Source organism: Drosophila montana, unplaced genomic scaffold (assembly GCF_035044405.1).
Source record: "Drosophila montana isolate Dmon_TW-CO22-7 unplaced genomic scaffold, ASM3504440v1 contig_3213_1, whole genome shotgun sequence".
NCBI classification, from domain to species: Eukaryota; Metazoa; Arthropoda; class Insecta; order Diptera; family Drosophilidae; genus Drosophila; species Drosophila montana.
Window position 1 is genome coordinate 547,964 of NW_026998093.1, and position 26,490 is coordinate 574,453.

Genomic DNA, 26,490 nt, shown 5'->3' on the forward strand with positions numbered 1-26,490 from the left:
AATGATTATGTTATACATACATATTTATTCAAGTTTCTGATTAGGTTACACATGTCTCCTTAGAGAACATTGAATGCGCAAGTTTCAGCTTTTAGCAGAGTGACAATAGAACTTGACAATTGTTCAAATTTCAGTCGATTGGAATCCATGCATTCTAGCATTTCCAATATTCTATTGACACTGCCGTGTGCTTTTCATCGTTTACATATTCATATTGTGTAAAGGACTTGCTATAGTTTATACATTAATTATTTTGGTATACATATATACATGTGTTGTACATATGTTTTTGTAATAAAATTGTGTCGTTTCGATAGTGTGAAGTTTACAGGAAGAAATTAATTTGCAAACAAAAATTCTGACAGGGTTATACACCTAAGAGTTCCGTTTAAAATTGCCGGTGTGCTTGGTTGTATGTGTTAGTGTGTGTTCTAAACAGAATTCTCATATAGAAACCAAGAAATTTTTATATTATTTCTGGTTTTACTGTTTTGAATGAAATGAATAGTTTGAATGAAAACCTAGTATGCATAACCTAGAAATATTATATATGCCTATGTATATATTCTATGTATTAGGTGTTTGTATGTGTATGTATGTGTGTGAGTGTGTGTGTGTGTGTAATTGTTGCTTTTTATTAAATTTATACTTTTTGTTTTTAATATTTTTACTGCTTAATCGCTAATCACTAAGATCACCCGAGAGAGATACAAACGCACGCGAACGCGACCGAAATTCCGCGATGAATTCGGTTTAAGGTACAACGAAATCACGATTTTTCTTTTAGTTTTAGTTTTGCTTTTGCTTTCAGTTATTTTGAGTTTTCAGTTATATGTTTGATTCCATGTTATTGGGGACTCGGGGGCGAAAGTCCCGTATTGTTTATTTTATATATATTGTATTTAGTTTTCACGCGACGCGAACGAACGACCCGAAGTTACATTATTATCACACGTTCCCCCTGTTTTCTTATTTTTTGTTTGTTTTTCAAAAGGAAATAAAATTACAAACTGTGCTTAACAGTTTGCATATAATTAATACTATTACTTAGATTTACTTTGTTTTTTGAGTTGATTTGAGTTAAGTTTGTTTTTTTTTTTAGGTATTGATCCGCGACAATTTCAAAGACTTTTGTTTTCCGTTAAGTAGTACACTTTACACCTAATCGTTAAAAATTTGTTCTGTACATACATCATAAATAATAAGGTAACGCGTACCAGAGGAAACGCCAAAACAAGTCTATGCAAGTTATAGCAAAAGTCGGAGAAAAAAAATATTTAAATATGTTCCTATACAAAAATTATATAATACTTTAAAAATTGAATCAGTCAATCAGTTGCTTGGTTTTTTCTTCTTTTTTTTTACATTTCTTAAGGATCGCACAAAATAAATATCATATTTAACGGAATTCTAATCTCATATTGTTAATTTAACAAAAACAAAAAAATTCTCTAAATTGCATAGCATATAAATATCAAGTCGTATACATTATAAGTAAATTTGTATCAGTAACAGTTGCACTCTTATTATTTATTAGTTTTTTCTTTAGTTTTATTACCCGACGATATACGATACGATACGATATACGAGCGAACGAACGAGCGACGATAATACGCGAACGCGAAACCGTAAAACCCGAACCCGAAACCCGAGACGCGACGATATTTTTATATATTTTCTATTATTGAAAGTGTTGGGTATAGTTGTGAAAATCATTCGGCAGATGATGAATGCATGTCTATGGTATTGAACGGAGTTTTTTTTTTTGTAAGCCATCAGTCTTTGTTGATATTAAATATTTGTTATATTTTTGCAGAATTTTGTTTAATATTTTAGCACACGTTTCTTTTGATTTTCAGTTCACAATTAGCCCAACTACTTTTTTTATTTGGTTACCGGTTACGATTGTTGCTTTGATTTACGTTATATCATTATTATATCATATTATAATATACGCGAGACGGACCGCAATATCATTTTTAGCTTACGTTGAAATTAAAATTACCAATAATTAGCGATAAGTAAACACAGTAAATAAGCATATTCAACTGGTTATTGTTGTGTGAATAGCATTTCCTAGAGCTTGTTTGGGAGTATGTGTTTTATGTGTTTTCTATAGCTATAGCACTGGTTCCGGTATAAGTACAGCCGGAACGCAAATGTATTTAAGTATAATTTGATTTGCAATGGGAGTATGCAAAATATAAAGAATTGGCTACTGCGGAGTAAGACTGACAATTTATATCCAGATACAAGAGAATCCTACTTTTGATGTAAATATATATATACATATACATATATATATCTATAGGATATATATATATATATGTACATGATGATATACCTATTTGGGTTAAATGTTATGTAGTTATATATGTGTAATTTGTAAATGTATTGTATTAGTTTGCTGTTTGCTTTTTCGGCGTTTTGTAGTTGACTTTATAAGTTGAAATTCCAAAAATTAATGTAATTGAATTATTCGAACTGCATCGAATAAGCCTAATTAAACATTTGTCTGCTAACTGTGCTTACACTAAGTTTAAAGACGACGACACGCTTACTTGCATACATAAACATAATTGTCTAGTTAATAAGTTGCTTATGGGTGTGGTATGTGGACTGTTCGTGAAGCCAATGCCACCTTATATGTTGTACATTGTAACCAAACGTTCGGCTAGAGTTGGCGGGAATTGATCAACAAATCGACGCCAATTCTCTTCACCAACTTGTGTCTTGAAGCCGTGTAATATCTGTTTAAGCGAATTAAAGTCAGTTAAACAGTTTTCAATTGAAATAACAAGATAAGACACATACCTTTTGTATCATTTGATGCAGATCTTGTGGCGGATTTACCCATGATGCTATTGCATCGCAGAAGAATATAAAGTCAGGCACAACGCCAGCTGGATTCACGGTGATCATGTGGCACATGCCACGGAAAGCCGAGTCCTTTTCGTCGTTATCTCGTATGTGACGCAGCGATGTGCACCTGTTTTGGGTATATCATGCAAAAAAGAATTAAATATAACATCTAAGAGCTGAGCATGCCACAGGCAAACACTCAAATGGAAGCAAAAGATTAAAAAATGGAAGAAAAAAGTAAGGAACAGCACAAATGAAATTTATATATTACAGAAGATCAAAAATTACTGTAAAAGGAAATTCTGTTGCGTGTTCTGAATTCTTTAAAAGCATAATTTAAAGTTTTAGTTAGGAAATGCAATAAGAATAAGATATATAATGATAAGAATGAAAAAACTATATTTGATAAATGTGTTACACACCACTGTCGTACAAATTCGGGCAAATAAGGAGCCACTTCAACTGGGCACACATAACCTAGACGACCGATTGTTATTGCTAAAAGAACAGAAAAATATAAATAAATCAACTGAATAAATTATATTACATTTATTGTATGGATTTTTTGGTATTTGCTTAGTTTTTTGTGTGTTTGTATTGCATCGATTCGTTTTCAACTAATTACACACAACGAAAAGTTGAACATTCACGAAAACTTACAATACAATGATGGTATGTGTTATATGTGATGTTCACATGTTTTGTTTATTATTGTTACTGTTGTTGCAATCGGCGACAATGAGTCACATGCAACGTTAAATGATACCAGAAATAAATGTTTAGATAGCGCACATACATATGTACAAACATACGTACACACATACGCACACAAACATATAAATATTTCGCATATACATTGCATACAGCTTTAATAACGATTGCACATAGCACACACACCCATTTGCATCTACTCACCTGTATTCTCCAGCAGCGTTTTGGGCGTATTCGGGCGATTGATGATGATGAAGAGATCGGTTAGTACAAGGTGTATGTATTGCTTAGTTTCCTCCCCTAGATAATATAAAAAAGAATTCAGATTATATCATTGCTCTATGAATAGAACTAATATACTTTATATATGTAAATATTTTGTTTACATACTCAAGCTGTATTAATATTCACAAATTAAAATCTTGTTTGATGTTATTTTTATAACAAATATTCTCGAGGACTCACCCAATTTCATGCATATTTCGCCAATAGCCCATGTCGCATTGTTGCAGACCGAAATAAAATCGGGATTCAAATTCTGACCCAATATGGGAAAGAACTCGGCCATAAACGGATGCACATGTGGAAAACAGGCTTTAGTCAAATCACCGAGCAGAGCAAATGAGGATTGGCGCACCTACAGCAATAACAACAACAAAATTTAACAATGCTTTAAGATTCTCAAATAAATGAACTTACTTCCGGCAGAACATCCTGCATGCACTGGTAAAGCAGATGCATAATATTGCTATTAGCTACCAGAGTTTCAATGTGTCTGTCCAAACCCTCGGCCAGGCCAGAGAGTAAATCCAGAGCAACAATCATGCGTTCTTTATCGGGATGATCAAATGTGTGATTTTGCTTGCAGAGCTGAAAAAATAAGAATTGTCTATCTATATGCTAATATAATTTCAGGATGATGACATACCATCTCCTGATTGATTGTCTGCTCAATGAGCGATATGCATCTTCTATAGACAGGATCACAATAGGGCAGAAAGCCCGATTGCAGGGCAGTTGCAATGCTAGACAGGCATTCAAGCAATGGGAACAGATCCTTGTCATCGTCTTTCAGCAAGTTCCATTTGTCAATTAGTGGCGGCATTAATATATCAATATATTGTGGCTTGTTTAGATGGTGACCCACAGAGTCAGCCAAGGTGCCAACAGCATCATACAAGATCAATAGATTCTTGTGCTGATACTTGGAAAAGGCGAAAACGAGTGTTTTTAGTATATATTCCAAATATGGAACTAGTTCGGTGCAAGCTTCCTCCTCGAGCGTGGCAAAAGCCGAGCAGGCGGCCTCCTGCACACGCTTATTTGAATCCAGGATACGCTTGAGCAGCTCCTCCATTAGCGGTTTTAGGTATTGATCATGCGGCTGATTGACAACCCAGTTAGCGTAGCGCGAGAGAGTCCAACAGGTGATGGAGCGCACCAGCGCTTTTTTGTCGGACAAGCAGCTAATCAGATATGGTATCAATTCAGGCAGATGTTGAATCATACCCTGCATGCAGCCCTCGGCAATGGCGCCGAGTGCCAACACGCCACTCTCCTTGATAACCCATTCTTGATGGAACAGTGTGTCCTTTAAAATAGGAAGAACAATGGGCAGACAATCCTCGCGAAATACATTCGCCAATACATCAAGGGCGGCAGCGCTGCACTTGCGCAAATTCCATTCAGATAGCGAGCTATCATCGTCCAAGCCATCATCGAATTCATCTTCATCCTCCTCACCACCGGACGCCTGGCTAACCTCACCGCTTTTGATGGTGTGTGTGCGTGATTTGTGGAAGCGTGGACGTATGTCCTCCTCGCGATCCGGCACCATATCATCCTCCTCTACATTTCCCTTAAGCAGAATAATATCGATCTCAGAGTATCTCATGCCACGCACCAACACAGGCGCCAGCTGGGCCAAATACGGTGCTAGCACATCCTTGCAAATACTTTGCTCCGCCAGCGACAGCCAAAACTCGGACGCCTCCAGGGCTACGCCCTCATCGGAGTCCTGTGTGCGCAGCAGCATATACTGAGCAAAGACAAGAAAATACATAAAATAGCAAAGTTAGAGCAATATAGTATACTTTATCCTAGTTTTAATTGCTTACCTCAATGATCTGCGACATGTGGGGCATTAGTCTGTCCATTCGAACTTCAAGCAGCATGACTAGGCCATGGCAGACATTCTTGCGCACTTCATGATCTTCATCAGACGACAGATTGAACAGATTTTCAATAAACGCATCAATGTGTAGCATTAGCGCCTGGGATCGATTAATGATGAACTGATTAATGCATGCAATTGCGTGAGAGCGTATCTTGGGGCTGCTATGTTTGAAGTACTGCAAGAACTTGGGTATCATCACGTTCAGTGGCCTGTTGAGAGCAGCCGAGTCTAAGATTTCAGCTGAATCCTCGCAGATCTTTTGCAAAGCACTGAATGCTCCCTCGCACACATTGTAGTCCTGGTTATCAAGCATGTCGCACAGCGATGGCAACAACTGTGGCCAATTTTGCAGACCTCCATTGCTGGCAATTGTGGTGATCAGAATACCGACGGTGGCGCGTATCAGAGGTGATGCATCGCCCACAGCTTGAAGGCATTCGTGTTTAATGTATTCAACAATCTCTGGCTGCAGGTTGCTGCCATGCATGCGTATGTTGTTCTTTAGTATTAAGCCGCTCAGCGAACGTGTGGGTTCATCTTCCGTTTTTAATTTGGTCAGCACATAGATCAAATAATTGTTGAAGTCTGGATAACGGTTGAATTCCTCCAGTTTCTAATGAAAACGAAAAGTAACTTGAGCCTTTTTTATTTGCTTATTTATGCAGCTGGCTTACCATTTGGACTGCCATTTGAGTCGCTGTGTCTGGTGACTGAGATTCTTTTAAGATCCCAATGATCTGCTGAAGACCTTCTGCCTGGGGTTCCCACGTCATTTTGATGCAGTTTATGTGAGATGCTGAGATGTGCAAATTAATTAGATATACCGTCTAAATCAACCCCACCCATACTACGAGAGTTGAACGCCCTCTTAAAGGGTAGTACGAGGAACTTTGTCCGAGGCCATCTCTCTACACTTACACACAGACACTCACTAACACACGCACACATGCTCAGTTATACAGACAGCGTGAAAAAAAAAACACATAATGTAATAACTACTTGAGGCTTGTCGCTGCCGCCATGTTCTTTGTAGTCGTTAAACATTATTTTGCTTCACTTTTTGTTAGAACTAGTGCACCTATTGAAACTTACCTTCAATAGTGTTGGGTGTGAATTAAAACTAATTTTGCTGGGTACACTTGATAAACCCCTTAATTTTCTCTTTTTCACTTTTCTGCCAGATGAATTTTTTGTGGTGTTTGAGTGTGACCAACTGAGTGACTAAGAGCATTTAGGGTCACATTCCAATCGATAACGATAAGAAAAGAGTGCTGTAAAATGTCTTTATCTATTGTGAATTAAATGTTAAAGTAACGATGACAGCTCTGTTTGCTTGTTTACTATGTTGCCGTATTTAATTTTCCTTGATTCTTATCTAAATTGACATTGTAAAAAAATATAAATCATTGGTTTTTGCTGCAGCATTTGTAGAGAGAAAAATATTAATATTATTAACACGTTTGATATTATGTTCATAGCAGTTTTATGTTATGTTAAATAACATAGCGTGATTCTCTAACATAATTTAATCACTATTTGTTTGGGTTTGAGGCCAGACAGACAGATCCATTAAATTTTAACAAAGGACCAAGTTCCAGGACATTCATCCCGAGGTCAACAAGCGGCAACGCCAGCCAGACGGTCAAGTGAAAGTTTTTTGCTAGTCGTATTTTAAGAGCAGTTGCGGCCAGACATGAACAAGCGCAACAACGTGAGTGCCGCACACAAAGGAATAATTGAGATACATTTAAAATGAAAATTTTTTACAGATTCGGCTGCCGCCAGAGGTGAATCGGCTGCTATATGTACGCAATTTACCATATAAAATAACATCTGACGAAATGTACGATATTTTCGGAAAATTTGGTGCCATTCGTCAAATACGCGTGTAAGTGAATGAAACTTAAACTTAATTGAAGCATTTAATTAATTGCATTTGTAATTGCAATCATTGACAGTGGCAACACGCCGGAGACAAGGGGCACCGCGTTTGTGGTCTACGAAGACATTTTCGATGCTAAAAACGCATGCGACCATTTATCCGGCTTTAATGTGTGCAATCGCTACCTCGTCGTTCTCTATTACCAGTCCAACAAGGCCTTCAAGCGCGTGGATGTGGACAAAAAACAGGAGGAGCTCAACAACATAAAATCCAAGTACAATTTAAAAACTCCGGAGGCACCTTAGAAGCTGTTGAGCTGCAAAATTGCGGGGCTGATAGTCGCCAGTTCATATGGTTCATTGAACTTTTCACACATACCACCTATGTGTAAAAGCAAGCCAATTTTATAAAATTTTAACAATGCTCAAAACTGCGTAACAATTTGTATTTTTATACAATAATTTTTGCTACCTATTTGTCGAGTTTTAAAATAATTTCCATCATTTTCGTAACAACATTAAACATCATCACCAATCATCACCATGAATCATGCCAATGTTTGGCACTTCAAGACACTTAATCCGCTTGAAGTTCGAACAATTGGCAATCATAAAACACATTAAAACAACTCTCATCAATATAACAAGCAAGTAAAAGTAAAAATAAAAAAAAAATTGTAAAACTGTCGCTTGATTGCTTGGGGGCTTAACAATCAAAGAAATTACAGATTTCATTTAAAAGTCGTAATATAAATTTAATCATATCTTATTGACAACTATCTCACAGTTAAATATTAACCAGCAATAACATCTCCCATACTTGGAAGCATATAGCACCAAATGGGCTCCCTCAGTTAGAGAACTCTTTGCTCTCGGATTCATCTTGTTTTTGTGTCTTCTCAGAAGCCGCCGCTGCTGCCTCCTGATACTGCGCGTAGGTATTTTGCCGCTTTTCCAGCATACGCTGCTTGGCCAGCTCCCGGAGCTCCTCTTTAGCTACTTCGGCGATCTTTTGACGCAATGCCTCAACTTTACGCCTCTTCTCACATTTTTGCAGTTCCTTTTCCCGAAACTTTTCTGTTATTTGTTTTGGACGGTTTGCTGGCTTCGGTGGTTTCTCTTCGTGCACCTTTTGGTGGCGAATCAAAGCAGCCTCCTGACGGAAATGGGTGCCGCAGGTCTTGCAGGCATACGGCTTTTCGCCCGTGTGTATCCATTCGTGTTGCTTAAGAGATTGTGAGTTGGCAAAGCGACGAGCACAGAAACGACATTCAAAGTCCTTGACCTTCTCATGGACGCTCTTGTAATGTCGCTTCATGTTGCCCAAATTGTTAAAGGCTTGATTACAACCCGGGCAGATATGCATGCCCTCCTTCTGCACAAACTTTACTTGCGTTGCTGCGTTGGAGGGCATTAAGACGGCGGGAATGGGATTCACAACAGTACCTGCCAATTGCGCAATGTCCACACGTTCGACACGACGCGGATCCCGTGGTATTGTAGCCACTGACTCGGCGCACACTTTCAATAGCTGGTCCGCTGCATTGGCGTCATTTTTCGCCAGAGAATCAGATGCTTCACTAAAGGTCTGTTCAGCTGTTGGGTTTGAGCTACTGAGTTCCACTTGGCGCTGGCGGTAGGTCTCGATGGCACGATCGACACTCTTCTCGTGTATCTTCAGATGCTTGGTTAAGCTCTCTGTATACAAGAACTTCTTGCCGCACACCTTGCACTCGCAGCGCTTCTCGCCGGTGTGCGTCATCTCATGGATTTTACAAGCATGCGATTTTCCGAAAGTCTTGCCGCAGTATTGACACGCATAATTTCGAATTTTCTCGTGCACAATCTTCACATGATTATCCAGCGCTCGTTTCGTGTGTGTAGCATGGTCACAGATCTGGCACTTGAACATTTTCTCCTGTGTGTGTGTGAGAATGTGTTTGCTCCACTCTTGTCGCGTGGTTTTGCCCACACCACAATATGGGCACACATAGTTCTTGATGCCGGCGTGCCGTAGCAAATGATTTTTAAGTGCGCTATTAATGTGAAAACCCTTGCCGCATATATTACACGGATAGGGCAGCTGCTGCCCGGTGTGCTTGTACATGTGCTTCTTAAGGGCCACTGGGCAGCGAAATAGCATACCGCACTCGGTGCACGGCTGCTCCGCCCGTGGCACACTAGCACGCGACATATTATGTACCTTTTTTAAATGAATTGTCAGCAGTCGCATGCGTGGGAACAGCAGCTTACAGTCCTCAACTGTGCAGGGAATTTCAGCGGCGCTTTTCGTGTGCGCATAGTCCACATGTAGACGCAGTGCTGCCGCTGTCGTAAAACCCTTCTTGCAGTTCTCCATCTGGCACTGAAAGGGCAACAGTTCGTTATGGTGCTTTACGTGCTCATCGTAGTTGACTTGCTTCTTAAATTTCTGCTGGCATACATGGCAGGTGATAATGCGGTGAAGATGACGCTCGGCTGCGGGAATACGCTTTCGTTTTGCCTTTGAGTTGGCCAGCCTCTCACACGTTTCTTCGCTATCCGTTTCGCTGTTCTGGTCTAGCAGGCGCTGAGCCAAAGGAACATCATCATCGCTAAGGCTCGACTCCGATGAGCAGTCGCTCAAAATTCGTTTAACGTCTTCGGCTTCTTTGTCAACGTTCTCCAGCATTTTAAAGACATCCTCTTCGTTGTCAATCATCTCCAATTTATGACTTATCAAAGGATCGAACTCATTGCTTGGCTGCTCATCCTTGGACACGAGTGCGGACTCGTTGCTGGCCACCGGCAGCGGTTCGTAAATGTCAACTGTGTTGACATCGACGATGAGCTTGCTGGCTACCATTTGCTTAAAGCGCTGCACTGAGGCCACGCAGAGCTGCTGAAAATCATGGAGGTCGTTTAATCTGGCGAAGCAACTGGAACAGAGGTTTCTGGGATAGCCGTCTTGGGGATCCACCAACAAGGACGTGCATACTGTAAATGTCTTTGCAAGATCTGGCAATAAAAACAGGTCATACACTGTCCTGCTCTCGAGATATTCTAGGCAAACGCGGCATATTGAATGAACTGAGTACAGTGTGTTTGTACTCATTCCAGAATTTCAAAAATTTTAAAGAATAAACAATTCCCAAACTGATTTGCACAAGTGTTTAAAGCGTTTATAGTGATGTACAAATACAAAGATCAAGCAAAACACAGTATCGATATAGGCATTGGCGTATGCCATCGCGAAATATCGATTATTTATGCACATGTATAGGAGTAGCTGCTTGAGTAACCGATACTTGTACTCGTTCTAGTTGGCTGACGAGTATACCAATTTTTTTCGTGTCAATATTATTTTTTTTTGTTGCTGGAAACAACCGAAGAGCAAAAATTTTGTGAACATTTAAAAATACTTCAAATTAACCAAGCACGATGGACGTGGCGAGGACATACTCCATACACACGCTGTGTCGCATTTGCCTGAATCTCTTGCAGAACGATGCTGCCTACGATTTGTATCTGGTGCCTGGCCTAGCCAAAAAACTTTGCCTGTGCACCTCGCTGTCTGTTGAGCAAAACGATGGCTTTCCGAAGAACTTGTGCACTAATTGCTATGCCCGGCTTAACGATATGCACGATTTTCAAAAACTATGCGTGGACTCTGTACAAAAGTTTCAAGATATGGTCGCCAGCAACGCCTTCACTTGTCAATCGAACTTTGACGTATTGGATCCGAGCGTCTCGGCGCACGACATGCCCAACGAGGATGATGAGCACATTAACTTTGATCCGCTGCTGAACCACAAAATGGAGCTAATCGAAAACGAAGAAGATGTGTTCAAGATGCTAGAGGATGTCGACAAGGAGGCCGAGGAAGTCGAAAAGGAAGTCAAAGAAAATAAGAGAGAGATCAAAGAGCCCATTACAGTAAACATGTACAACGAGGACTCGTCTTCCATTGAGAGCGGCAACGACAACGACAGGGACGTAGACTTTGAGCCAAACAGCAGCGACGACGACATTCCCCTAGCACAGCGCATGCGGGGCAAAGCCAAAAGCACAAGAGCAGCCAAGTCCAAGCCTAAAAAGAAAAGGCCCCTTGATGGCGACGACGATATGGATTTCAGTACATCTTCATCCTCAGATGATGACTACGACGACGACGGTGAACCTGGCTCAAGGCGCGGATCAAAGGAAAAGCCCAAACGCAAGCGCATTCCTGCTGCCGAGCGGCATTTGCATCGCATCATCGATTGTCATATTTGCCATCAGAAATTTAAGAAGGCGATTCGCTACGAGGAACACATGAAGTACCACAACGATTTGTTGCCATTCCAATGCAAAGTGGAGAGCTGCAAAAAGGGCTTCACCACCGCCAACGGACTGCGCATACATGTTGATCACGCGCACACCGAACTTTCCGAGGTGCATGCCTGCAGTTTTGAGGGCTGCGGCAAGACATTCCCACGCGTGCGTCTGCTCACCTTCCACATGAAAAAGGCGCACAACATTTCCAAGTCTGCGGCTCCATTGCGCGACTTCCCCTGCACAGAGTGCAACACCGTGTTCCGTTGTCCGACTGCGCTCAAAAAGCATATGTACAAGCACACGGGCGAGGAGCTTCCGTATCCATGCAACATATGCGGCAAACGGTTCGTAATCAACAGCGCACTCAGGGATCACTTGATGCGGCACGCAGGCATTAAGAACCACGTATGCCCCTACTGCGGCGTGGGCAAGACCACACGCCAAGAATGGAACGCCCACATTCTGACGCACACCAAGGAAAAGAAGTTCAAGTGCCGCCAGTGCGACCATGCCTCCCACAACAAACAGGCTCTGTCCAACCACGTCAAAGTGGTCCACATGAAGATCAAGAACTTTGCCTGCCAGTATTGCGGCAAGACCTTTGGAAAATCGCACGCCTGCAAAGTGCACGAGAGAACACACACTGGCGAGAAGTGTTGCGAGTGCAAGATCTGTGGCAAGATATTCCTTTGCGAGAAGAGTTTAACGAAGCATTTGAAGACACATGAAAAACGTGATCTGCCGCCAGTGGAAACGCATCGTCCGCTTAACATTCCGCTGCCTGGTGTCCAAATACCCAGCCATATGCAGCCCGATGGAATGATGCCTCCGAATGTAGCCGATGATTTGCTAAAGGCTTGTGGCGGCGGGCCCGCGACAGGAGCAGCAGCAGCAAATAAACCGAAAAATTCACGGCGCGTTCAGCGTGTGGATATATCTCAACTGGCGGGCACCTCTGTTAATCCAATACCATCGGTATCGGTGCCATCCTGGTCGCCCCAGGTCAACTTTACCAAGAAGGAAGGCCAGCACATTTGTCCCGGCTGTGGTCGAGGCTTTAACAATATTGGCAACATGAAACTTCACTATAAGATAATACACGAGAAGGTGAAGGATTTCGCCTGTCGCTTCTGTCCGAAGCGTTTTTCAAAGGCACAAATCTTGCGGCATCATGAATGGATTCACACCGGCGAGAAACCATTTGAATGCAAGATTTGCGGCAAACATTTCCGTCAGGAAACGGCGCTGAAGAAGCATATTAAGACACACGACAAGCCCAATAGGCGCGTATATCCAGAGAAAGAAGAAGTGCAGCCTACCTTCCACAAGATCGAGCCGCGGGAGATCGATCGCGAGCCAAGAAATTATGATCAGTATCAAGATCCGGCCGCAGAGCGAGCTGCGGCTACAGCTGAGCTCCTTGCCCATCAGATTGAGGAGAACGAGGCGAAGCGCAAGGCAGACATCGAACGACGGAAGATTCAAGAGGCAGCTTGCGAGCAGCTGAACAAGCTACAAAAGCAGCAGGAGATTGAGAAAGCGACCACGTCCTATGACGGCTACTATGCACAAAAGGCTCAAGCTGAGGGCCTCACTGTGGACGCGCTTAAAATAGATCATGTATAAATCGGAACGGTGAGGATGAGACAATTTCAAAACCCAGCAATATTTTATATATAGCTATAATTTTTTACAGCTCCTCAGTCTTATAAGAAACTATGATCTATACCCTCGAATTGCTCTAAAATTGCTTATTGTGGCATGAACACAGTAACTCACATGTATTTTACAACAATATTAATTTTACCATACATTTATAAATACATATGTATTTTTGTTGTCTATGTACTGCATAGCATCTATTGCTTAATTAGAATAATGAAATTCATATAACGTACTTAAAATGTGTGTTCGTTTTGCTTTGGAAGTTCTTCGGAAATTAAAACTACCCTCAATCGTAGGCACGCAACGCCGTAATAGGGTATTATGTCCGACATATTTAAATACCCTTCCCCATATTTGCACACACCTTATTTATGAGCTCGCAGATTCATGGTATACTCGTACATATAAATGTAAAACGTTTCTAGTGATGCGCTTAGTTGTAACGAATTACCATTACACGAGTACTCGTTTTAGTAACCGATATCTAATAATAGTTTAATCCCTGAATAATCTGTGAAAAAACAGCAGTAGGTTAAGGGTTAAATTGCACTAACAAAATGAATGAGGAGAGGCAAATCTCCATAAACGAAATATGTCGCACTTGTTTATCAAAATTGCAACACGTTGCAGCCTACGATCTGTTTGTGGTTCCGGGCCTGGCCAAGAAGCTGTGTGTGTGCACTTCCCTGTCGGTGGAGCAACACGATGGGTTCCCAAAAAGCCTTTGCTCCAATTGCTACACCCGTCTAAACGATTTACATGATTTTCAGAAGCAATGCGTGGACTCTCTTGATAAGTTGAAGGGCATGTTAGCCAACAATTACTTTACAATCCAGACCAACCAGGCTAACAATTTCGACGTGCTGCGTGTTGCACCACAGGATATTGATGTGGCTATCGAAGAAGAAGACCGAATTAACTTTGACCCGCTCCTTAATACAAAAATTGAGATAATTGAGAATGAGGAGGATGTTTTCAAAATGTTAGAAGATGTCGACAAAGAAGCGGAAGAGACGGAGGAGTCCTCCTGTGAAAGCGAATACGAGAAAAATGATAACGATGTGGACTTTCAGGCGAATAGTAGCGACTCCGACGACGCCAGGCCTCTGTCTCAGCTACGAACTGCTGCTGTGGTATTACAAACAAATTCAAAGGGCAAGAATATGGCTGATGATGAGAATTCCTCTAGCTCTGAATCGGGCGTAGATAACGCAAATATATCTAACAGGAAATCGAAGCGCAAGCAAATTTCTACGACTGAGCGACCGATGCAGCGTCTTATCGACTGTCACATTTGCCATCAAAAATTCAAGAAGGCAATTCGCTACGAGGAACACATGAAGCATCACAACGATCTTTTACCATTCCAGTGTACTGTGGAAACCTGCAAAAAGGGTTTTACGACTGCCGCAGGTCTGCGACATCATGTGGATCACGCTCACTCAGAACTCTGCGAACTCTACGCCTGCACTGTAGAAGGATGCGACAAGTCATTTCCTCGTACTCGTATGCTTACGCATCACCAGAAAAAGGTTCACAACATTATCAAGCCTGAGATCCGCGACCATCCCTGCACGGAATGTAATAAAGTCTTCCGATGTCCAACGGCGCTTAAAAAACATATGTATAAGCATACTGGCGAGGAGCTGCCGATTTCCTGCAACATCTGCAACAAACGCTTTCACATAAACAGTGAACTTAGGGACCATCTATTGCGCCATGCCGGCGTGAAAAACCATGTTTGTCCATACTGCGGAGTTGGCAAGACAACTCGACAGGAGTGGAATAAACACATATTGACGCACACCAAGGAAAAACAGTTCCAATGCCGACAGTGCGATCATTCCTCCCACAACAAGCAGGCTTTGGCCAATCATGTCAATGTGGTTCATATGAAGATTAAGAACTTTGCCTGTCAGTACTGCGGTAAAACCTTTGGAAAATCGCACGCCTGCAAGATCCACGAGAGACTTCACACTGGCGAAAATTGCTGCGAGTGCAAGATCTGTGGTAAGATCTTCCTTTTCGAGAAGAGATTGACCAAACATTTAAAAATTCATGAGAAGCGCGAGTTACCAGCGACTAATGTAAATGTACAGGTCGACGAGACAGGTCAGGATTCTTCAATTGTTAACCAGGAGTCTACAACACCGGTAGACGTAAAACCGGGGCCCGCATCTATCGCTAAAGCGAAGAAGTCGCATAGAGTTGAGCGTGTTGATATATCTCAACTGGCCGGAACCTCTGTTAATCCAATATCATCAGTTTCTGTGCCTTCCTGGTCCCCACAAGTGAACTTCACAAAGAAAGAAGGCCAGCACATTTGTCCAGGCTGTGGGCGTGGCTTCAACCACATTGGGAATATGAAACTACACTATAAGGTGATACACGAAAAGATCAAAGATTTCGCGTGCCGCTTCTGCCCCAAGCGCTTTGGCAAGGCCCAATATCTACGTCATCATGAATATACGCATACAGGCGAGAGGCCGTATGGCTGTAAAATATGCGATAAACATTTTAGCCACGGCTCATCGCTGCGAAAGCATATGATTTCACACAACAGACCACCAAAAATTCAAAAAGCTCCAAAAACCACACCTCAGAAAAAAGAGCATCAGAGGCCAAAAATCGAACTTAACAAACGTCCCGCAAAGAATTATGAACAGTACCAGGATCCTGCTGCGGAACGGGCTGCAGCTACTGCTGAACTGCTTGCTCAGCAACTCGAGGAGAGTGAAGCCAAACGAAGAGCGGAAGCTAAAACTCGTAGGATTCAAGAAGCTGCATGTGAGCAGCTTCAGAAGCTGCAAAAGGAACAGCTAATCGAAAAGATATCTCTTGATAGCTTTCAAGTGGAAAGGACTGAGGCTGGTATAAGCGTGGATGCTCTTAAAATGGATCATGTTTGAACTCTCAAGATGCTTTTCTTTGCAATATTAGATTCTAGGATATTGATCTTAATTTATTGCTTATTCTTAATGTTCGTAGTCTTAGTTACTGCAAAAGTTTGAAAATACTTTAAGTTGTTTTCAGCTTAAGACATGAAATAAATGATTGTATGCATTATAACAAATGTATGGTGCGATGTAAATACTCAATCATTTTTATTACATTTTATAATTATAATTTAAATTATAAAAGATAACCCCTTTGGCAACATGGGCAAGCATCTACTTTCGGTACACATACATATGTGAAACAATGCCAGAAGCAGAAAAAAAGGTACTCTATTACTATCAATATGAATTAGAATATTCAAGCCAATTATGGTTACGTTTTAAAATTAATATCTCGAATTTCGAAAAAAAAAAATTAATTTTTTTAAAGACCACAAGAATTTTCTGAGCTACGCATTTCGAGCTCGCACATGTAACGAGTATTTGTGATTACTAAAGCAAGTAACCGATACACGACTAGCTCGTTCCTTTCATGGACGCGTATACATAGCTTTTTCCATCGAAAAATACTTGAAATTTGTATTCATTTATAATCTTATTAGGAGCGAAATAAGCAAAAACAAAATGGATGAGGGGAGTGAATACTCCATACATTCGATTTGTCGTGTTTGTTTGAACCACTTGCGAAACGATCCGGCCTACGACCTGTTTCTGGTCCCAGGTCTCGCCAAGAAACTTTGTGTGTGCACTTCACTCTCCGTGGAACAGCACGATGGGTTCCCCAAAAACCTTTGCACCACTTGCTACACTCGACTCAACGACTTGCACGGATTTCAGAAGCAATGTGTAGACTCTGTACAGAAGTTTCAAGAAATGGTCGCCAGCAAATATTTCATACCCGTCATGGGTAATGTTGACAATGACGATGTAATGAATGCGGCACACGATGGGGAAACGGAGGAAGATCGTATCAACTTTGACCCGCTCCTAAATACTAAAATAGAGGTAGTAGAAAATGAGGAGGATGTTTTTAAAATGTTGGATGATGTCGACAAAGAAGTTGAGGAGGTTGAGAAGAATCTCTCCAGTGACAACGAAAACGACAATGGTGATGATGATGATGATGCCCAATCCGAAGCAAACAGCAGCGACTCGGAGGACGCCATGCCGTTGTCTCGCTTACGAAGTGCTACGAGAGCATCCAAAGCAAAGGCTAAAAGAAAAATTGTAGTAGATGATGAAGATTCCTCCAGCTTTGAGTGGGGTATCGACAATGATGATAAAAAGGACAAACCTAAAACGAAAACAAAACGTAAACGCATTCCAAAAGCCGATGTGCAACTTGATGATCCTATTGACTGTCACATTTGTCATGAAAAATTTAAGAGCACAAATCTTTACGACGACCACATGAAGCATCACAACGATCTGTTGCCATTCCAATGCACTGTGGAGTCCTGCAAGAAGGGTTTCTCTACGTCTGGTGGCCTACGCCTCCATATGGACCACGCTCACTCAGAACTGTCTGAAGTGCACGCCTGCACTGTGGAAGGATGTGGCATGACATTTCCTCGACCTGTTTTACTGACGTTCCATTTGAAAAAAGTACACAAGATTATAACGTCTCGGGCACGGGATCATCCATGCACGGAATGCGACAAAGTTTTCCGTTGTTCAACGGCTCTTAAAAAACATATGTATAAACATACTGGCGAGGAGAAGCCTATATCCTGTAACATTTGCAACAAAAGGTTTCACATAAATAGTGAACTCAAGGACCATCTCTTGCGCCATGCCGGGGTGAAAAATCATGTCTGTCCTTATTGTGGCGTGGGCAAAACAACTCGACAGGAGTGGAATAAACACATTTTGACGCACACCAAGGAAAAACAGTTCCAATGCCGGCAGTGCGATCATTCTTCCCACAACAAGCAGGCCTTGGCCAATCATGTCAAGGTGGTTCATATGAAGATTAAGAACTATGCCTGTCAGTACTGTGGGAAGACTTTTGGCAAGTCGTATGCCTGTAAGGTCCACGAGAGAATCCACACTGGCGAAAATTGCTCTCAGTGCAAAATCTGTGGCAAGGTCTTGCTTTTCGAGAGGAGTTTGACAAAGCATTTAAAGCTTCATGAAAAGCGCGAATTACGAGCATCAGCGACTACTGTTAAACCGCAGGTTGACGATGAAGTGCAAAGCACTCCGAATTTGGACCAGGAGTTGACTGACATGAAGCCCATAGCAATTGAGCAGACCAAGCCGAAGAATTCCCATAGGCTTGAGCGTGTAGATATATCCGAATTGGCCGGTACCTCTGTCAATCCCATATCTTCAGTCTCTGTGGCATCCTGGTCGCCACAAGTCAACTTCACAAAAAAAGAAGGCCAGCACATTTGCCCGGGATGTGGGCGTGGCTTCAACCACATTGGCAATATGAAGCTTCATTATAAGATAATACATGAAAAGGTGAAAGATTTTGCTTGCCGCTTCTGTCCCAAGCGTTTTTCAAAAGCACAAATATTACGACATCATGAATGGATTCACACCGGGGAAAAGCCGTACGAATGCAAGATATGCGGCAAACATTTCCGACAGGAGCAAGTAATGAAAACGCATGTAAGAAAAGTGCACGAGAATCCGGCGAAACCTCGCAAAGAACCGAAACCCCAAAAAGCTAGTACAGAAAAAAGACAGAAAATGAATCTTAATAAAAAACCGCCTAAGATTCTTGATGAGTTCCAAGATCCCGCTGCAGAACGTGCCGCAGCAACAGCTGCTCTGCTCGCTCAGCAAATTGAGGAGAATGAGGCGAAGCGAAAGGCGGAGGAGGAAACTCGAAAGATTCAAGAGGCCGCATGCGAACAACTTCAGATGTTGCAAAAGGAACAGCTTATCGAGAAGATATCCAGTGATAGCTTTCAGGTAAAAAAATCAGAAACCGGTATCAGCGTGGATGACCTCAAAAAGGATAATGTTTAAATAAACACGATTAGAAAAACATGCTTTAAAAACTATTTACATTATGTTATAATATTTAAGGGGATTTAATTCGTTTTATTAAGAAGTTTTCAGTAACTTCTACTTGATAGGATAATTAAATTGGTTGGTATACCAATATTATTTTTTGGAATAAGCTAACGCTTTTATAGGTTTGTAAATAACAGTATTTTAAGAACATCATTATTAATATGCGTTTCAAATTAAAAAATTTATTTGTTTAATAACAGAGTGAACCATATTGACTTTTCTTGAGTTTCGCCCACACATAAAAAAATAGATTAAATTCGTTTATTGAATTAGAATGAACATTTAAAACAATTTTAATATTATCAACAACAACTATCGCAAACACTACAATCGAATTGTACGAGTATTTTTGATTACTCGTGCAAATAGCCGATACCTAATTACTCGTTACTTTCCCGAATGCATATACACAGTTTATCTCATCGGACAGTGCTTGAAATTAATAAAACTTACACTCATCCGCAGAAAACACACAATTAACGGAATGGATGGGGGGAGTGAATACTCCATACACTCGATATGTCGCACTTGCTTGAACCACCTGCGAAACTATCCGGCCTACGACCTGTTTCTGGTCCCGGGCCTGGCCAAGAAACTTTGTGTGTGCACTTCACTCTCCGTGGAACAGCACGATGGGTTCCCCAAAAACCTTTGCACCACATGCTACACTCGACTCAACGACTTGCACGGATTTCAAAAGCAATGTGTAGACTCTGTACAAAAGTTTCAAGAAATGGTCGCCAACAATTATTTTATACCCGACATGGGTAATGTTGACAAAGACGGTTTAATGAGTGCTGCGGCACTCGATGGAGAAACAGAGGAGGATCGTATCAACTTTGATCCGCTCCTTAATACTAAAATAGAGGTAGTGGAGAATGAGGAGGATGTTTTTAAAATGTTGGATGATGTCGACAAAGAAGTTGAGGAGGTTGAGAAGAATCCCTCCAGTGACAATGATGATGATGCGCGTTTAAAAGCGAATAGCAGCGCCTCAGAAGACGCCATGCCCTTGTCCCGCTTACGAAGTGCTACTAGAGCATCCAAAGCAAAGGTTAAAAGAAAAATTGTAGTAGATGATGAAGATTCCGCTAGCTTTGAGTGGGGTATCGAAAATGATGATAAAAAGGACAAACCTAAAACGAAACCAAAACGTAAACGCATTCCAAAGGCCGATGTGCAACTTGATGATCTGATTGATTGTCACATTTGTCATAAAAAATTCGAGAACACAAAACTTTACGACGACCACATGAAGCATCACAACGATCTGTTGCCATTCCAATGCAATGTGGAGTCCTGCAAGAAGGGTTTCTCTACGTCTGGTGGCCTACGCCTCCATATGGACCACGCTCACTCAGAACTCTCTGAAGTGCACGCCTGCACTGTGGAAGGATGTGGCATGACATTTCCTCGACCTGTTTTACTGACGTTCCATTTGAAAAAAGTACACAAGATTATAACGTCTCGGGCACGGGATCATCCATGCACGGAATGCGACAAAGTTTTCCGTTGTTCAACGGCTCTTAAAAAACATATGTATAAACATACTGGCGAGGAGAAGCCTATATCCTGTAACATCTGCAACAAAAGGTTTCACATAAATAGTGAACTCAAGGACCATCTCTTGCGCCATGCCGGGGTGAAAAATCATGTCTGTCCTTATTGTGGCGTGGGCAAAACAACTCGACAGGAGTGGAATAAACACATATTGACGCACACCAAGGAAAAACAGTTTCATTGTCTTCAGTGCGATCATTCCTCCCACAACAAGCAGGCCTTGGCCAATCATGTCAAAGTGGTTCATATGAAGATTAAGAACTATGCCTGTCAGTACTGTGGGAAGACTTTTGGCAAGTCGTATGCCTGTAAGGTCCACGAGAGAATCCACACTGGCGAAAATTGCTCTCAGTGCAAAATCTGTGGCAAGGTCTTGCTTTTCGAGAGGAGTTTGACAAAGCATTTAAAGCTTCATGAAAAGCGCGAATTACGAGCATCGGCAACTACTGTTAAACCGCAGGTCGACGATGATTCGCAAAGCACTCTGAAATTGAACCAGGAGGTGAATGATCCAGTGGACACGAAACCCATATCAAAAGAACAAACTAAGCCGTCGAATCCTTATAGACTTAAGCGTGTAGATATATCCGAACTTGCGGGTACTGCTGTTAACCCCATATCTTCAGTCTCTGTGGAATCCTCTTCACCGCTGGTCAACTTTACAAAGAAAGAAGGCCAGCATATTTGCCCAGGTTGTGGCCGTGGCTTCAACCACATTGGCAATATGAAACTACACTACAAGATAATACACTTAAAGGTGAAGGATTTCGCATGTCGCTTCTGTCCCAAACGTTTTTCGAAGGCACAAATTTTACGACATCATGAATGGACTCACACCGGCGAAAAACCATTTGAATGCAAGATATGCGGCCTACACTTTAGGCAGGAAAAAGTAATGAAGACGCATGTAAAAAGGAAGCACGAGAACCCGGCGAAACCTCGCAAAGATCCGAAACCCCAAAATAGTAGTAAAGAAAAAAGACCGAAGATGAATCTTAACAAAAAATCTCCTAAGATTCTTGATGAGTACCAGGATCCCGCTGCAGAACGTGCCGCAGCAACAGCTGCTTTGCTCGCGCAACAGATTGAGGAGAATGAAGCGAAGCGAAAGGCGGAGGAGGAAACTCGAAAGATTCAAGAGGCCGCATGCGAACAACTGCAGATGCTGCAAAAGGAACAGCTTATCGAGAAGATATCCAGTGATAGCTTTCAAGTAAAATCGTCCGAGACGGGTATCAGCGTGGATGACCTCAAAAAAGATTCAGTTTAAATAATAAATAAATAAAATTATTTGAAACTATTATTTAATTTTTTTATAATATGTATATAGTTTCTTTTATCTATTTTATACAACTTATGTACATAAACACCCTTTTATTTAAAATTTTGTAAAGGCTTCTTGTTGGGGTAACAATATGTATTGATATATCAATATTATTGTTCGGGACATTATGTGATTGTGCTATGTAAAATTCTTTTTATTTTTTAAACTTGATTCGAACTTCATTTTAGATAAAAAAAAAACCGATCAAGTTTTTTCAATTTATCTTAGCTACATATTGCATGTTTAAATAATATTCATTTTTAAAATGACAGTTTACATAAAATTCAATATTTATATCAAAATGCCCAATAAGTATCGGAACAATCGCACAAGTAACGACTTTTTGATTACTCGTCCAAGTAACCGATACATAAATCATTCGTTCCTTTTGTGGACGCGTATACATAGTTTTTCTCATCGGACGGTGCTTGAAATTTTACTAAAATTCTGAAACTTATCTGAAGAAAAAACAGAATAAGCAAAATGAATGAGGGGAGTGAATACTCCATACATTCGATATGTCGTGTTTGCTTGAACCACTTGCGAAACGACCCAGCCTACGACCTGTTTCTAGTCCCGGGTCTCGCTAAGAAACTTTGTGTGTGCACTTCGCTGTCTGTGGAACAGCACGATGGGTTCCCCAAAAACCTTTGCACCACTTGCTACACCCGGCTCAACGATTTACACGGATTTCAGAAACAGTGTGTGGACTCCGCCCAAAAGTTTCAAGAAATGGTGGCCAACAATTATTTCACGCCCGTTATTGCTGATATTAATCAAATTGACAATGTCGACATACTGCATGTACCGCCGCCGGATGGAGAAATGGACGAGGATCGTATCAATTTCGATCCGCTTCTGAATACTAAAATAGAGATAATCGAAAATGAGGAGGATGTTTTTAAAATGTTAGAAGATGTCGACAAAGAAGTGGAGGAAGTAGAGAAAGAGAAGCAATCCTCCAGTGAAAGCGAACCCGACAATGACGATGATGATATTGACTTTGAAGCAAATAGCAGCGAATCTGACGACGCCATGCCCTTGTCTCGTTTACGAAGTAGTACCAGAGCATCAAAGACAAAGGCTAAAAAAAATAATGATGATGAAGATGACTCCTCTAGCTCTGATTCGGACGATGATGACGATGACGATGATGATGAAGACGATAAGCCCAAAACGAAACCAAAACGCAAACGCATTCCGGCCGCTGAGCGACACCTACATCGTCTAATAGACTGTCATATATGTCACCAGAAATTCAAGAAAGCAATTCGCTATGAAGAACACATGAAGCATCACAACGATCTGTTGCCATTCCAGTGCACTGTGGAGACCTGCAAGAAGGGTTTCACTACGGCTGGTGGTCTGCGACTTCATATGGATCACGCTCATTCGGAATTCTCTGAGGTACACGCCTGTACCTTTGAGGGATGTGACAAGACATTCCCACGATCTGTTTTGCTCACGTTCCATATGAAAAAGGTTCACAAAGTTGCTAAGGCCGACACACGGAATCATCCTTGCACGGAGTGTGAAAAAGTTTTCCGTTGTCCAACGGCGCTCAAAAAACATATGTATAAGCACACGGGCGAGGAACTGCCTTATGCATGTGAAATTTGTGGCAAACGCTTCCACATACACAGTGTGCTAAGAGACCATCTATTGCGTCACGCCGGCGTGAAGAACCATGTTTGTCCCTATTGCGGTGTGGGCAAAACAACTCGACAGGAGTGGAACAAACACATATTGACGCACACTAGAGAAAAACAGTTTCAATGTCGTCAATGCGATCATTCATCCCACAACAAACAGGCACTCTCTAATCATGTTAAAGTGGTTCATATGAAGATTAAGAACTTTGCCTGTCAGTATTGCGGCAAAACGTTTGGAAAATCGCACGCATGCAAGATCCACGAGAGACTCCACACTGGCGAGAATTGTTGCGAGTGCAAAATCTGTGGTAAGATCTTCCTTTTCGAGAAGAGATTGACCAAGCATTTGCAGATTCACGAGAAACGCGAGGTACCACCCGCTGAAACCACTGTTAAATCTCAAGGCGATGGTGACGCACAAACTACCCAGAATTTGAACCAGGAATTGGCAGAGCCGGTGGACATAAAGCCCGTGCCAATAGTTCCTCCTAAGCCGAAGAATTCCCATAGAGTTGAACGTGTTGATATATCTCAATTGGCGGGAACCTCTGTTAATCCAATATCATCGGTTTCTGTACCATCTTGGTCGCCACAAGTCAACTTCACAAAGAAAGAAGGTCAGCACATTTGTCCGGGCTGCGGTCGTGGCTTTAACCACATTGGCAATATGAAACTTCACTACAAGATAATACACGAAAAGGTGAAGGACTTCGCCTGTCGCTATTGTCCCAAGCGCTTCGCCAAGGCGCAGTACCTGCGCAATCATGAATATATACATACTGGCGAAAAGCCTTTTGAATGCAAGATATGCGGCAAACATTTCCGTCAGGAGCAAGTGCTGAAGACACATTTGAAGGTGCACGACAAGCCGCCGAAACCCCCAAAAGCCAAGAAACCTCCAAAGCCTTCTGTTAGTAAAGCAAAGGGACTGAAGGTCGAACTCAACAAAAAGCAACCAAAGATTTTTGAGGAGTACCAGGATCCCGCTGCAGAACGTGCCGCAGCTACTGCTGCATTGCTAGCTCAACAGAGGGAGGAGAATGAGGCGAAGCGAAAGGCAGAAGAGGAAACTCGTAAGATTCAAGAGGCCGCTTGCGAGCAGCTCAATAGACTCCAAAGGCAAGTGCAGAATGAGAAGGGCTCCTATGATAGCTACTATGGACAAAAAGCTGAAGCTGACGGAACTAGCATTGATTCTCTTAAATTAGATCATGTATAAATTGAAGCGGTAAGAATAAGTTTTGAGTAAGTGTGAGCAATTTTTTACATTTAGTTATTATAAATCTTACAGCTATCCCAGTCCTCTTAAAAACCTTTATGAACTATGCGAATTCCTCGAATGGTTACATATTATAACTTTATCTGCTTAATCATTTCAAATATGTATTACAAAATGAATTACTAAGTACGTGTTGAATTGCACACTTACTCTATGGGTATAAATTCTGACTAGCATAAAAATCACTAAATATTTTGACATTTAGTAGCTTAGCGGATGCAAACATCTTCTGGGATTAAGACATGGTCCTGATAAGAAGGAATTACAGGCTTGTCGCCGTTCTTACCGAACTTAAAGCCACACAGAACTCATAAGCCGGTTAAAAGAATTAGAATATGCTGATGTCCTTTGAAGACAACGCACTGGGTACGATACTAAAAGTTGAAAGAATGGACACGCAGTCTATCAACCCGAACCCTAACTGTGGCATTAAATTCAAAAATCTGCATGATAAAAGTACGCAAACAATACTTTAAAATCTTTCAAGTTATTTAGTTAAGCACCATGAAAATGACAACATGATTATTATAATTACTGTTTAAGGAAATATATATTTACTCGTATATAAATATGAATGTTTTTAATTTTCTGGCGTGTTAACACTTTAAATTGGGAGGAATGAATCTATTTGCACATGTACATATGTATACATTTACATACATAAACATATACATATATGCATATGCGTTTATTATAATTGATATATAATATAAGCTGGCGCTGCGCAGCATAACATAAAGTATCGATACACTTTGTAAAAAACCGATTATTGTAGTACGATTACTCGTGTTTTACTTTAACAAATAAAGTTTTGATCAGCAATTAATTTTATTGATCGCTTAAAAGATAATTTTCATTAACTCTTAAACTACTTCATTAATTCTGAAATATGATTGGAACGGATGTTGGGTCAACTTTTACTTTCTATCGCTTTGTTCGATTTGTTATCTGTTACTTAGAGACATCGATTAGAAACCATTCAGCAGATGTTAATTTAAAGTTTGTTTTCTTATTTGCCGCTTTTTGCCAAAACTAAATGCCGTCAAAATCAACTATTGCTGGTAAAAAATTGTAACGAGTTTCAACAAAAATTAATTTAATATTTTGTACATCCGAAACAAGGAAATATGTCCCCGCTGTTAATAACAGTGAACATGAAG

The 26,490-nt window shown here is 41.1% G+C and overlaps 8 protein-coding genes across 14 annotated transcripts; 6 read left to right on the top strand and 2 right to left on the bottom strand.

Annotated features, from left to right (window-relative positions):
* Positions 1-5: 5 nt before the first annotated feature.
* On the bottom strand, positions 6-7,001 carry LOC135432667 (transportin-1-like). Its single transcript, XM_064688424.1, has 10 exons — positions 6,842-7,001; positions 6,424-6,545; positions 5,691-6,362; positions 4,502-5,611; positions 4,273-4,443; positions 4,039-4,210; positions 3,778-3,873; positions 3,285-3,360; positions 2,815-2,989; positions 6-2,750 (listed from the first exon to the last, which is right to left on the bottom strand). The coding sequence occupies exons 2-10, from the start codon at positions 6,520-6,522 to the stop codon at positions 2,643-2,645; spliced, it is 2,679 nt and encodes an 892-aa protein (XP_064544494.1). The 5' UTR covers positions 6,523-6,545; positions 6,842-7,001; the 3' UTR covers positions 6-2,642.
* Positions 7,002-7,213: 212 nt separating this feature from the next.
* Positions 7,214-8,313, top strand: Sf3b6 (splicing factor 3b subunit 6). Its single transcript, XM_064688428.1, has 3 exons — positions 7,214-7,460; positions 7,519-7,637; positions 7,708-8,313. The coding sequence occupies exons 1-3, from the start codon at positions 7,443-7,445 to the stop codon at positions 7,934-7,936; spliced, it is 366 nt and encodes a 121-aa protein (XP_064544498.1). The 5' UTR covers positions 7,214-7,442; the 3' UTR covers positions 7,937-8,313.
* A 46-nt stretch (positions 8,314-8,359) lies between these two features.
* On the bottom strand, positions 8,360-10,793 carry LOC135432670 (zinc finger protein 714). The gene has a single exon (XM_064688427.1). It carries the CDS (start codon positions 10,722-10,724, stop codon positions 8,481-8,483), a length of 2,244 nt encoding a protein of 747 aa, XP_064544497.1. The 5' UTR covers positions 10,725-10,793; the 3' UTR covers positions 8,360-8,480.
* Positions 10,794-10,936: 143 nt separating this feature from the next.
* D19A lies at positions 10,937-13,770 on the top strand. Its single transcript, XM_064688425.1, has 2 exons — positions 10,937-13,561; positions 13,623-13,770. The coding sequence occupies exon 1, from the start codon at positions 11,051-11,053 to the stop codon at positions 13,550-13,552; it is 2,502 nt and encodes an 833-aa protein (XP_064544495.1). The 5' UTR covers positions 10,937-11,050; the 3' UTR covers positions 13,553-13,561; positions 13,623-13,770.
* Positions 13,771-14,096: 326 nt separating this feature from the next.
* LOC135432669 (zinc finger protein 540-like) lies at positions 14,097-16,682 on the top strand. The gene has a single exon (XM_064688426.1). It carries the CDS (start codon positions 14,149-14,151, stop codon positions 16,498-16,500), a length of 2,352 nt encoding a protein of 783 aa, XP_064544496.1. The 5' UTR covers positions 14,097-14,148; the 3' UTR covers positions 16,501-16,682.
* A 350-nt stretch (positions 16,683-17,032) lies between these two features.
* Positions 17,033-19,502, top strand: LOC135432755 (zinc finger protein 676-like). The gene has a single exon (XM_064688562.1). The coding sequence runs from the start codon at positions 17,113-17,115 to the stop codon at positions 19,465-19,467; it is 2,355 nt and encodes a 784-aa protein (XP_064544632.1). The 5' UTR covers positions 17,033-17,112; the 3' UTR covers positions 19,468-19,502.
* A 406-nt stretch (positions 19,503-19,908) lies between these two features.
* LOC135432772 (zinc finger protein 91-like) lies at positions 19,909-22,459 on the top strand. The gene has a single exon (XM_064688585.1). It carries the CDS (start codon positions 20,000-20,002, stop codon positions 22,343-22,345), a length of 2,346 nt encoding a protein of 781 aa, XP_064544655.1. The 5' UTR covers positions 19,909-19,999; the 3' UTR covers positions 22,346-22,459.
* A 319-nt stretch (positions 22,460-22,778) lies between these two features.
* On the top strand, positions 22,779-25,899 carry LOC135432706 (zinc finger protein 345-like). 7 transcript variants are annotated; one of them, XR_010436949.1, is made up of 3 exons: positions 22,779-25,279; positions 25,343-25,456; positions 25,536-25,899. XR_010436949.1 is itself a non-coding variant. In XM_064688475.1 (2 exons), exon 1 carries the CDS (start codon positions 22,883-22,885, stop codon positions 25,268-25,270), a length of 2,388 nt encoding a protein of 795 aa, XP_064544545.1. In that variant the 5' UTR covers positions 22,779-22,882; the 3' UTR covers positions 25,271-25,279; positions 25,343-25,899. The 7 variants fall into 7 exon arrangements, 3 of the variants coding, with proteins under 3 accessions (XP_064544545.1, XP_064544546.1, XP_064544547.1); XR_010436950.1 differs by having other exon boundaries at positions 25,539-25,899; XR_010436947.1 differs by having other exon boundaries at positions 22,779-25,456.
* Positions 25,900-26,490: the final 591 nt, after the last annotated feature.